At 37.3% G+C, this 12511-nt stretch overlaps 1 protein-coding gene across 3 annotated transcripts in view; it reads left to right on the top strand.

Moving 5' to 3' along the window:
• LOC129753869 (actin nucleation-promoting factor WASL) overlaps positions 1-12511 on the top strand; it is a 54329-nt gene that overhangs the window by 29691 nt on the left and 12127 nt on the right. For all 3 annotated transcript variants that reach the window (XM_055749721.1, XM_055749725.1, XM_055749731.1), the window contains exons 3-9: positions 638-865; positions 1040-1139; positions 8736-8852; positions 8914-9146; positions 9583-9753; positions 9823-9984; positions 10061-10234. In XM_055749721.1, coding sequence (XP_055605696.1) covers positions 638-865; positions 1040-1139; positions 8736-8852; positions 8914-9146; positions 9583-9753; positions 9823-9984; positions 10061-10234 — 1185 coding nt within the window. The remainder of the gene's footprint in view (positions 1-637; positions 866-1039; positions 1140-8735; positions 8853-8913; positions 9147-9582; positions 9754-9822; positions 9985-10060; positions 10235-12511) is intronic.

Genomic DNA, 12511 nt, shown 5'->3' on the forward strand with positions numbered 1-12511 from the left:
CTATTACGGTCAATGAAGAAGGAGGAAAAGAGCCTTCGATGAGGGTGAACTATCGAAAAAATATACAAAATTTTGCCAAAAGGCACACACACGTTGTTTCCTTACGTGTTGTTGGCTTCCGCAATCCGGTCACGTGTAACGTTGCATTCGATTGACCTACCTACAACATCACCAATCGCAATCGCATTCGAGAGAGAGATAATTGTCTTATGGTTGATTCACCACCACTTTTCCTTTCTTGCGCGTACGCCTCTATTTTTGCTTCGACTCGATCGATGGGAGTCGGTAGTTTAAACTCTATTTCGTATGCTAATTTGTTTGTTGGAGCGTTTGATCTATTTTTTTCCCTGCGTTGGGGTGCATTGCGCCAGGCGTGCGAAACGAGTCAATGGAATTAACGCCCCAAATGATTATGATCATTGCTAAGCAGTATAATTTACTACACCAATATAATTAGTTTTAACAAGAACTCAATACCCTGTATGCCGACTTTCAGGATCGATCAATCGAAACTGTATCGAGGTTTTGTTTCTTTCTTTCTCTCAAAACAATCTTATGACGTAAATAAGCGTAAAGAAATATAAAAACCAACTGATGATACCTAGTTTTCAATTTCCCACTTTTCCTTCTTCTACAGTCACTATGCACCGCGGTAATTCAGCTGTACATGACCCAGTCGCCGGCTCACGCTTCCTGGGTCAAGAAGTGGACCGGAGCGCTCTGCTTTACGAAGGACAACTGCCGGCGATCGTACTTCTTCCAGCTGTACTGCCTCAAGACGAACCGGATGGTGTGGGAGCAGGAGCTGTACCAGAACATCGAGGTCACCAAACCGCGACCCTTCCTGATCATGTTCGAGGGAGTGGTAAGTTGCCCAGCTTCTAAATCTGAATCAAACAACGTAAGGAATCAACGATTACGTTAGAAAATACTTTAGAATCAGAATAAATAGGCCAGGAATCCATAACTTTGAATTTTGAACTCAAAATAAAATACCGTTTCTAACTTTTCTGTTCACTTTTTCTTCCGGCTCTATCAGGAAGGGATAGTGGCGTTTAACTTTGCCACCGAGGATGAGGCGACGGCCTTCATGAATACCACAACGACCACCATCACAAACCGGAATCGCCGAAGAGAAGGTGAGTTCAATATCATTTTCACCTTTATGGGCCATTGCATTGGGAGCAAACTAACAAAAATACAAACTCAAACCGTTTAAAACAGTCATGTGGAGAAATGAATCCATCAGTGTAATTTGAAATTTCATAAAAATCTATACTGAAAAAAAAAACGAAAAACAGTGCCTTGTCTCCCAGTAGGACTCACTCACATTTTGTGCCCTCCCGGTGACAAGTGTCACTGGTCAAGGGTTGAAGTCGCTCGGTTGGCAGGGAATTGTTTATCAATGCGATCTTTTTCATATGATTTTTTTTTTTGCATAATGTTTAACTAATCCTAACTTTAACTAACTTTGTTTTGAGAATAACTTTTGAATGCATGAATGAAAATTGATGAAATTTTCAGTTAAGATACCTAGTAATGTAATTTGAACGTGTACAAAATGTGGTGACAATCTGTCATGGTTTTTGAGATAGCGTATAATATTGAAGTTCATGATTGAAGTTCAAATTTTTTTGGACAGGATTGAGAAAAATCGAAAAAAAATCCCAGTGTGAGAACCAAAAACAGCTGAAAATCAAATATTTCATCAATGTTTACATGGTACATCGTTTATGAAGTTCTAGAAAGCTTAATAGTGTGCTAAAATTTGAATAAAAGTGAAAATTATTGATTCCATCAAGTGAGATGATTGAAGGTTTCTTCAAGCTCAATCCTAAAATATAAATAGAGTGTGATAAAAAGCCAATCTTCTGACTTTTTTCTGAACCAGCTAACTGGTTGGCCACCGGTTAAATAAATAAAATACGGTGGTCAAATCCGGCGCAAAATATTTGGATTGCTGGTGGGGAGATATTTTGAAAAATTTCGTAATGGACTGCAAAACGAACCCTTTGGCGGTCACTTGGCAGGTTTCCAACCAGAAACTATTCGTTGGCAAGTTTCGCCTGTATTTTCCGAAAATAAACAAGGAGAAAAAATTGGAAAATTGAGTGTCTAGTACTTGAGAAGGCTAACGATCTTTGGAAACTGCAAATTACTCACTCTTTCAAAACGATTGACACGATGAATGGCTAAAAATACAAAGAAGACTGCCTCCAAATGCTACCGTTTTCTCTGCAAAGCACTTCAATTGGTCCCACAAAGTTTATACTCTGTTTAAATTGGATCTGGCTAATTTTTTTTATAACTTTGACCAAACAGCAAACGTACCTAATCAAAAATAGCCTTTTTTTTTGAAAAAAAAGTATACATTAAAGATGGTGCACGTGTTGCCCAAAAATTAAACTCGAAAAATTTCTTCATTGGACGCTATCTCAAAAACCACTTGGCAGAACGTCACAAAAATTTGCAAATGTATACATGACATTACCAGGTAAATTCGCTGAAAATTTCATCTATTTCCATCAATGCATTCCAAAGTTATTCACAAAACAAAGTGTTGCATTTTTTCGAATATACTCCTTATAATCTCGAAAGTCGTTGGTTTTATGTCCTGAAATAATACTTTTCTTATGGGAAATTTTCTCAAGATTTCAACAGATTTAGTCGATACCCAAAAAAAAAACGATAATTTTCAACTGGGAAAAAACTTAAGAATTTCAGGAGGAGATCGCTAGCAAACCTGTAATTCGCTAAAAAACAACTGGTTAACTATTTTAATTTTTTAAAACGGCATATAGATTTTATTTAAGACTGAGTGATCATCAAAATAACTAGAAAGAGGATATATAAAATAAAAAAAACTTGTAATCTAAGTAGAAAAATTACCATGAGCACCAATTCTAAAATGTCATCATATAATCAAGAGTTTGAAACAAAAATTGAATTACATATTAAAAAACTCAAAAAAAAACATAATCATGACAGAAAAACAAAACCGATAAATACTATAAAAAAGACCACAAATTAAAAAAAAATGAAAAATCACAAAAATTTCAAAAAATTACAATGTGAAAAATAAAAGCGAGAATAACATCATGAAAAAAAACAACAAAAACGACAAATTGGAAAGAATGATAACAATGATAAATTAAGACAACAAAAATTTGAAAAAAAATGTTGAAATGGCAAAAATGACATTTTATAGAATAAAACATAATAAAATGGCATAAAATGCAAAGTGACAAAAAACATAAATAAATTAGACTCACGAGAAAAATGTCATAAATCGGGGAAGAGCAACCTTTTCAACCAACGGGCCAGTTTGAATTTATAATCTTTTCAACGGGCCGCACTTAAAAATGCACTTGTTGAACATTCGAAAATCTTCACGGGTAGTGTTCGTAAAAGATTCAAATTAAACGTCATTCTTTTATAATAACAAATTATTTACAAAAAAGAACTTAAAAAGGAAAGAAAACAAGAATTTATACATTATTTATCTGAAAAGTTTGAAGGGAAATTCAACACCGTTTTTGAAACACAAAACGGACAATAGCTGCCGAACGCCGATGTGGTCTAGCGGATAGCGGATAGGCTGGCGCAAGTCTGGTTTTGGAATGCAAGGCGTACTGGGTTCGATTCCCGGTATGGGCAACAAAACTTTTGGATTCGAATTCCATAAGTGGCCGATACGTAAGATGTGTTCCCTCATATAACTGACTATATAATAAGAATGTTCAATCAGTGGCCAGCTGGCGAGATGTATTTACGGATGCCGGAATACCTGTAAAGCTAGCCCACCTGATTGACTCGTTCTTCCAAAATATACTTACACCAACACTACATTCACTCTATAATATTGTGAATTTTAATAAACATTTTAGAAACGTCGCTGGTGAACTGGCAACAAAACACAGACTTCCGACAATTTAGTACTTCACTTTTCTTTGTCGGAAGTCTTTCGGAAGTCGAAAGTCCGGACTTCCCAAGTAAAATTTAGTGCTGGCGCCTTAATAGTTCATACGAAGCCATGAAGTCCGGGTATAGTGTACGCGGCGATGCATTGGAGATTTGTCGAACTTAATAATCTAAAGAAACTGCGGTGAATCCATGTCCCCATGGTGGATAACCAACATACATACACGCAAAAAAAAATCTGCTTGTAGCGGCTACGTGAAAAACTACATGATTTTTATCCAATTGATTTTCACGTTCATGCTACGAAATCAATACGTAAACATGTTTTTATAAGATTTTGTGCTTCATGGAGCTCACCTATATTTATGTGATTTTAAGGTTGATTTTTTCTTTTGTACTTTTATTGATGTAGACAATTATCAAAACAAAATTTCATCGTGAATAAACTTTATTTTTTTACAATATTTTGCACACTTTTAACTTACACTACGCTTTTTAAGAAATGTAAACACCTAATTTCTCCCATACTCATGCAAGGAAAATATCCCTTTTTACAACGGGGAGGTTAAATCCTTTAAAAACAACATGTCGATTGATTTTCTGCGATTTTCTAGTGATTCCAAGCCAACCAGCATACACAAAGGTCGATATTCTGGCATATCTTCTTGCTAACCATACCGTACATGGAATTGGCTTTGGCAACGACTTGTTCGATATGTTTCGAAAAACTAAGTTTTGCATCCAACTCTACGCCTAGATCTTTCACTGAGAATTTTTTTGTTACGGAACAGTTGTTTTCAAGACAATAATCGTGCACTATGTTGCTCATTTTCCTTGAAAAGGTGATCACGCTGCATTTTGAGGCATTGATTTTCAAACCAAAATGATGATTTTCAAACACTCAGAAAATTTGTTAAGCGCATTCTGTAGAACCATACAATCCTTGGGATACCGAACAGGAAGGAACATTTTCAAATCATCCGCATAGATCAGCACAAACACGTCACGCAGCACTTCGGGGAACTCGTTCATTACAGTTATAAAAAGTAGGGGTCCCAAGTGACTCCCTTGAGGTACGCCGCTGTTGACCAGGAATACGCTGGATCTCGCGTTCCCAAGTTTTACAAACTGAACTCTTTCCATCAGGTACGAACTTATCCATTGTAGACTAACACCGGTGATTCCATTTTTGCGCAGCACTGACAGAAGAGCTTTAATATTGATAACGTCAAAAGCTTTAGACATGTATGTATATATGACATCAACTTGCGAACCCTGTGTCATCCATTGAGAAGTTCGGGAAACAAATTCTGCTAAATTCGTAACAGTAGATCGCTTTTTTAAAAATCCATGCTGAATATCTGCCATTTTTCTTTTTAGACATGGGTACTTCCGGTCGTAAATTATGCTCTCGAACATTTTTGGTATAGCAGAAAGAATTGCTACCCCTCGATAGTTTTCAGCGGGCAAATATGAATTAAAAATTGATATACTGATCAAAAATTAAATAATTTTAAAAGGTGTCCGGGTCAGCTAGCGTCAAATAGAACAAACATGACTAAAGTGTAAAAAATTAATAAATTGCAAAATTTACAAAAGTAAACTAACATAACAAAATTAAATAAAGACCTAAAACAACAAAAATGACTTGCAGAATAGACTGAGTCGATTTGGGGTCATTTTGGAATTTCTCAAACCCTGGGGTCTAAAAAGCTTAGTTTTGGTCTAAAACTCATCCGTGATTTTTTGCAGAATTTTTAAGTAACGTTTACATGAGTAAATTTGAACTTTTAGGTTTGTATGGGAAAATTGAATATTTTGTACTGAAAAATCAACATCATTTTTGTTTCGTCTGTGGAACCGAGCCAGCTGATGGTTTTGGTGCCAATTTATAAAATTCCTTAACGAAATTTTCTGCTAAACAACTTTGTCGAAGACTGTAACTTCGTATCTTATTAGGAAAAAAGTTATAAGCTGTTTTACAGGGGTATACTTTTTCGCGTCGATAAACAATAAATTCAATTGACATCCTTGCAGGGAACCTAGCGAGGTATTGCGTGACTAGTTTCCATGCAACACTTCGCGAGGCTCAAGCAGTGATGTCAATTGAATTTATTGTTTATCAATGCGAGAAGACATACCCCTGTTAAACAGCTTATAACTTTTTTTCTTAATAAGATACGAAGTTATGGTCTTCGACAAAGTTGTTCAGCGGAAAATTTCCTTTAGGAATTTTATAAATAGGCATAAAAACCATCAGCTGGCTCGGTTCCACAGACGAAACAAAAATGATGTTGATTTTTCAGTACAAAATATTCAATTTTCCCATACAAACCCAAAAGTTCAAATTTACTCATCTATCGAGGAAGAATGACCTAAATGGGTTAAACTCCTATCAAAAACAAAAAAAAAAAAATTTACTCATGTAAACGTTACCTAAACATTTGCAAAAAATCATGGATGAGTTTTAGACCAAGACGAAGCTTTTTAGACCCCAGGGTTTGAGAAATTCCAAATAACCCCAAATCGACTCAGTCTATTGCAGAACTCACATAAATTTTAAAAAAAACGACAACAAAAAGTGCTAAAAAACATTAATAAAAATCACAAAAGTACCTTACATGAAATTACATAATTGGATAGAGATATGTAAAACAAACAAAAACGATACAATTCACATGTATAAGAAAACACATTTAAATATAAGAAAAATAGAAAAATAAACAAAATTGCCAAAGTTGCCACTTCAATGACAAAAACAACAGAAATGACATTTTTTTTTTAATTTTTGTCTAAAATGACAAAAATAACCAAAAAGTCAAGTGTTGCGTGAGCGACAGTTAGAAGAACAGAATTTTCCGATTTTTTAAAACGACATTTATCCAACCATACGTTTATTTGGTAGTGCTAATAAATTCCTTAAATGATAGAATTAGAAAGAAAAGCTCCTACAATAATTGCCACATTGTTTAGAATTTCGTTCAGCTCAATATTTTTTCAGTTTAATGAAATGATTGACTAAGTTGAGTTTTCTTCTATTTATGTGCTCGCAACTTGGTAACACGTGTACTGTATGCTTTTGCAGCACGTGAACTGGGAAAATTTGTTTAGGTTAGGTTAAATTTACCTGATTGGTAGTACATATAATAGTTATGGTTTATCGAATGTTCCTACCACTTACAACTGCTTGTAGCTAAACTAACTGACTAAATTAGGAAAAAAATAGGATTTACAAACAATATTTGTTCAAACGATTTACAACTTTACCTTCGGCACACAATTCACTAGCACACTTGCTCTGCTTCTGATTTTTCGTTTGCAAAGACCTGCGGGCGGTTACTTTGATCGCTTTTCGTGGTTCAAATTCTGAATGACGGCAAATGGCAAGGTGGCTATTAGTGAAAGGTGCACTCCAGATGGTTGTGACACCAAGAATTATAAAATAACAAAAACAAAAATGAAATATACGGAAGCTCTCGAGGTATGTACCTAATTTCTGATGTTTTTTTGTGGGTGCTCTGTCTGAGGTTACGGAAAGTTGATGAAGTTCTTGTATTTTCTCAAAAAATGTCTAAATTTTCCGAATTTGTCTGATCTAGTTCAATTGGTCTGAACGGCATGGGAAGTTTCAAAGCGTGATTCCTGTCTCTCACTTAATGAGAGCAATGTAATATGAAACCTTTTTTTTGCCTTCTTTGCTGGAAATGTGAAAATTTATGTAGGTAGATATGAACTATTAATTTGTTCTTTCAAGTAATGCACGAAACACATGTCGCGGTCTCTTCAGCCCGATTTGCAATAGAACGCAATCTTATCAGTGTAGCTTTATCGGCAAACTAGCAACCCGCACCTGCGATAAGATTTTGCAAATTCGGCGATGGGAGAAAGGAAGTTGCTCGTGTGATCCACCGATAACTGAGACATCCCTTCAAGCTTATCAAATATTATTTATATCATCATTATTTTTTGTTTAATTATTCCTACTTAAATGTTTAAAATTGAGTAAAAAAATATTTACAAAAGCAAAAATGATACGCTCCACAGAGTTTATAACTGACACGTTACACATAAATTTATACAATTACACCAATGTAGTACAAATAAGGTGATGAACAAACTCGCAAACTATTACAGAACTCGTTATAAAAAAAGTAATAAGGTAAACAAAGTCACTTACCAGGATGTTTATCCCAAGTAACACTGATTGTTTTATAAGTTTCTTCAGGCCTTTTACGAAACTTAAAGTTGGTTTTGTAGCCGGTTATAAAACCTCAAATGTTACTTGGGTATGTATCCTAGGCGAAAATCGTATACAGCAATTGGCAATGATTTTTTCTCTAGTTTTCGCTGTTGGTTATTTTTTTGAAAATGCAACTGACGTCACGAATTGTCATGGTTACAATGTTTACAAAAAAAAATTTTACTAACACTTAGCACGGGATTTCCAACGTCGCCTGAGATATGTATTTATACAGGTTGCAATTATACCTCAATCTTTGCTGTCAACTTTTTGTTAACATCTTCAAATTGTCTGACGCAAATCGAGTAGCCAGATGCCATTTGTAAAAATGATTTATAAAAAGTTATCAGCCGGGGGAAGATTGAAATTTCGGAGTAAACAATCAACTTTTCACTATGTTTAGACAACAAAATTTCTAGTTTTATGCACGTTACCTACATACCATTAATATTGATTTCGGACCAAAAAATTTTTTGTTTGCATCCTGAAATTTCCCGTCACTTGTTTGACCAAGGGGTTTGAAACCAACTACTTGTGTGAAAACTTGTTTCTGATACCTTCTTTTCATTTGTAGATCGCCTCCACCGAAACAGCACGCAAAGAAATCCACCCCCTGCCCGGCCACCGCCAATGACGGCCACGCAGAACAACTTCGAGGACAACAGCGTAACCCTGCGTCACAAACCTTCGTGTAAGTTTGAGAATCCGTTAACCATGTCGCAAGAGAAAATAAATCTAACCTAACCTCCCAGTTTCAGCGCCGGTCGTTCCGAATGCCGCGACGTTCCAGCAGCAACAACAGCCCCATCACCGTCCCGCCAAGGCCAAGGGCAAAGCCAAATTGCGCAAGGAGGACATCGGGATGCCTTCGAACTTTAAGCACGTAACGCACGTCGGCTGGAGCCCTACCAGCGGGTTCGATCTGAGCGGCGAGGAGGAAACGCTACGGCCCTTCCTCGAGAAGGCCGGCGTCAGAGATTTGCACGTGAGTCTTTTAGTTGCGCCTTGCTTTCTTATTATCGCTCTTGTTTGGGGCGGAAAGTAACAAAAACTCAGGCTCGGTGGCAACTTCTTTGGGACTGTGCAAGGTATCAGTTTTGCCATCGATCACTCAATCATTTAGACGCGGTGTTAACTTACGCATCTGATTCAGTAACTAGCGTTAAATTTACCTTTAAGTAAGATACCATGTTCGACATGTAATTAGAAAGTCCACGAGCCTTGTTTTTGTTCCTACGCACCCAAACAAACAAACAACCGAACGAGCGATGATCGACCGATCGCTCGATCGGTGGCTCGCACGCATAATTTCTCATCTTTCCGTTTTCCAATTTTCCACGTTCGCACCGTGATCGCGAATCTCTTTTTCTCTCTCGCGTGGCATCTGTTATGGATGGTTGGTTGATGGGCTCCGCGGGCAGATGAAAGATCGCGAAACGCGCGAGTTCATCTACGACTTCATCCAGAGCAACAAAGTGCTGGACACGATGAAGTCCGAGCAGAGTGGCCACAACAACCGCAAGCAGAAACCTCATGCTCCGCCTCCCGTTCCGATTCGAAATCTCCAGGAAGCCAACCAGCAGCAGCAACAGGTACCAATTCCGGTTTTCATTCTCGGCTTATCGGAAAATTTTCACCCCCTTCACAATTTTCATTTGCAGATGAATGGAAGTGTTCAAACGCGAAATCCACCGCCCCCACCACCAAATCGAACACTGCCGCCGCTGCCGGCCACAACCCCACCAAAAATGAACCAAGCGCCTTCCCGACCACCTCCCATGCAACCACAAGCGGCAGTTCCGACCGCACCGATTCCAGGACCCGTAAGTATCTACCTACATTTCACTGATATCGCCCGCAAAAAAAAAGCGAACATCAAAACCCCATCTCTTATTTTAGCCACCACCGCCTCCACCTCCAGCACCGATGAATATGGGTGGTGGTGGTGCTCCTCCGCCGCCGCCCCCGTCGATGGGTTCCCTGAAGCCGCCGGCACCGGCGATTCCGCTGCCGACCGTGGACGATGGACGATCGGCGCTGCTCGATAGTATCCGGAAAGGAACCACCCTTAAGGTGAGTGGTTATATTTGAAGTAGTCAATCGGGATAATGGACAAATAAGGTCACAGGAGAGAATATAGATACTTCCATGATATCAAGCACATCAACCGGAATTTCCGAATACATAGATTGTTCTAACAAGATACTATAGACTGGGCATCGGGTGATCGAACTGACACTTTCATAAGAGAGCCGCAGCCCGTGGCTTAGAGGATAGCCTCGAAAGATGTACGCTTAGAGTTAAGAAAAGAGGAATCTCTTCGAGTAAACATCAAGTTTAAATTTATATGGAAGGAATCTTATGTGATATTGGATCAAATTTTAACTTGAATGTAGATTTTAACAAGAATTCTTAACAGTTGGGATCACGGGATAAGATTCAACCAAAATCAACCATATTCCCTGACAGTCAGGCTGCTCTTAAAGTATTGAGTACGCATTGGACGGACGTACCTCCAAAAGAGTATGCGCTTTGATTGTTGCACTAAGAAACCTGGCCATAAGGAGCAGAGTATATTAATTCTATGGGAATTAAGCTTGTGATGCAAAATAACGTCTTGGTTTTTTTTTTTTCTGGGAATTTAACATTTTGATGTCATTCTTCCCTAGTAACGTCTTGGAGGTTTGAATAGTACTTACGAACTAAATTTTGGGATAAATTAAAATTTCTATGGTTGGCATTTTTCTTAGTTAATTTTTTTTTCTTTTGAAAAATCTTTGAATCGAAATCTTAATGCTTTGGAACAAAAACAGTTTTGTTTGATGCAAAGTTGTTTTCGTTTGCTATAAGGTAATTTAAATTTTGATTTAAAAGCATTTATTCATTGAACCATTTTCCTTTTATTCCAATTGGAAGAAATATTTTCTGTTGTTCCGAAGTTCATATTTGGAGTTTTGAATAACAAAAAGAAAGAATTTACATCTTAAATTCATTTTTATCAGAAACTCTACACAAACACTGGTTCACATTAATTGAATACTAATTTTCGTTGACACAGTTTTTTTCATTTTGGTCTAAGGGCATTCTTCTTGGGCCGCTCACTAGACTTCCGGAAGTAACTCGGGTTGCTGGCTTTAGTCGCCATCCAACTGGTGATTGCCGTTGAAGATCGGGCCGAAGATAATCAGACCGCTGGATTTAGGGCGAAATCAGCCGTGGTCCTGTAACAATGCAAGAGTTTACCATTCTTCATCCTGAATCCTCCTATACAGCTAACTCTGATTTACTGGTTTTGATTTTTAACACAACCGGTCAAAATTAATTCGATTTTTCGGTTTTAAATTCTTCTAGCTCAATTAAAAATATCTTCTAAGCTTGAATTTTTTACTTAAAGATATTGTTCCTTTCTGTTGAAAACATTTTTCTTTGGTTTAATGAAAATTTTCTTTGTTTCAATAAAAATATGCAATAAAACAAATTTCATTTGAATCAAAGAATTTGTTTAAAATCAAAGTCCAAAATTATTTTGTTGAAAAAATTTATTCCTTCTTTCAAAAATTATTCATTTGAATAAGAACGATAATTCATTGATTCAAAGAAAACAGGAGTTTGATTTAATAAAAATGAATGTTTTAAGACAGTTTTGTTTTGTTTGAAAGTCCAAGTTTTCTCCGCGTGTAGATTTATCTTCAGCATATTTGGATTACTTCGACTCCAACACTCTTCCCTAATCCAAGATCCCGATTAAAATCTTTTCGCCAGTTTTCGCCAAAGGCATCAGCTCCGCTTTACACGAGGAAAGGGCGACCGTGGGTTGTTTCTTTACACTCCAGGAAATTGCACCACCTTACAGCACAAACACGTAACCGATTGTGGATCGCCTGGTATCGAAATCTCCTTAATCTGCATCGGTGTAGCCAACAATGTCAGCATTGCCATCTCTCCGGTAACAAAGTCTACTTCATGTTGTTCCATTGAGATAACGGAAATTTTGCCAGGATTGTTGCCAAATTGGCATACCACGTTCACTGCTTACTGTGCTCGGTATCATCGACTTGTCCAGTTTCTCGCTTGCCTCGAACGGTGTACTAAAGGGTGCCCAGGATGAAATTGCCACACACAAAATTGATTCGCAAAATTCGAGTTTTCATCCAATTGCCATCAAATTTTCAGGGATTTTTTCACTATTAAACTTCATAGGCAAATGCCCGTACCTTGGCCTTAGCCCCTGCCATAGAATTTCTACACAACCTGTGAATCAACCGTTTTTTGCATGGTTTTTTGCTTCTTCAGTTCCTCGACTGTCTTCACTACCTTAGGTCTTTAAGAAGGTGCTGCTTCATAATCGCC

The sequence above is a fragment of the Uranotaenia lowii genome, chromosome 1 (genome assembly GCF_029784155.1).
Source record: "Uranotaenia lowii strain MFRU-FL chromosome 1, ASM2978415v1, whole genome shotgun sequence".
Classification (NCBI taxonomy): domain Eukaryota; kingdom Metazoa; phylum Arthropoda; class Insecta; order Diptera; family Culicidae; genus Uranotaenia; species Uranotaenia lowii.